Source organism: Eimeria tenella, genomic scaffold (assembly GCF_000499545.2).
Source record: "Eimeria tenella Houghton genomic scaffold, Eth_scaff1855, whole genome shotgun sequence".
In the NCBI taxonomy this organism is placed as follows: domain Eukaryota; phylum Apicomplexa; class Conoidasida; order Eucoccidiorida; family Eimeriidae; genus Eimeria; species Eimeria tenella.
Window position 1 is genome coordinate 356 of NW_013541692.1, and position 269 is coordinate 624.

At 58.4% G+C, this 269-nt stretch overlaps 1 protein-coding gene across 1 annotated transcript in view; it reads right to left on the reverse strand.

Annotated features, from left to right (window-relative positions):
* Positions 1 to 2: 2 nt before the first annotated feature.
* The window catches only part of ETH_0005000 (cathepsin C2 (TgCPC2), putative), a gene marked incomplete at both ends in the record, with an annotated part of 2052 nt that continues 1785 nt past the window's right edge, over positions 3 to 269 (reverse strand). The window contains one exon of the mRNA XM_013373969.1: positions 3 to 198. Within this exon, the coding sequence (XP_013229423.1) occupies positions 3 to 198 (196 nt within the window). The remainder of the gene's footprint in view (positions 199 to 269) is intronic.

The following is a 269-nucleotide window of genomic DNA, read 5'->3' on the forward strand; positions in this document are numbered from 1 at the left end:
GGGGCTGGACGAGGGTGTTGCCGTTGAAGAGCAGGACTTCAGCAGCAACAGCAACTCTTTCAATTGCTATTTCGTTGAGGCCCCTCAAGACTTTTCCAAAACCCTTTTCTCCCCAAGAGGGGCCCCATGAGTTTCGAATTTTCCAAAAGGGTATCCACAGGGGCCCCTCCCGCTCCCAACCCCACCCCACCACCACCACTGCGTGGTCCACCTGCAGCAGCAGCAGCAGCAGCAGCAGCAGCAACAGCAGCAGGAGCAACAGCAGGGGG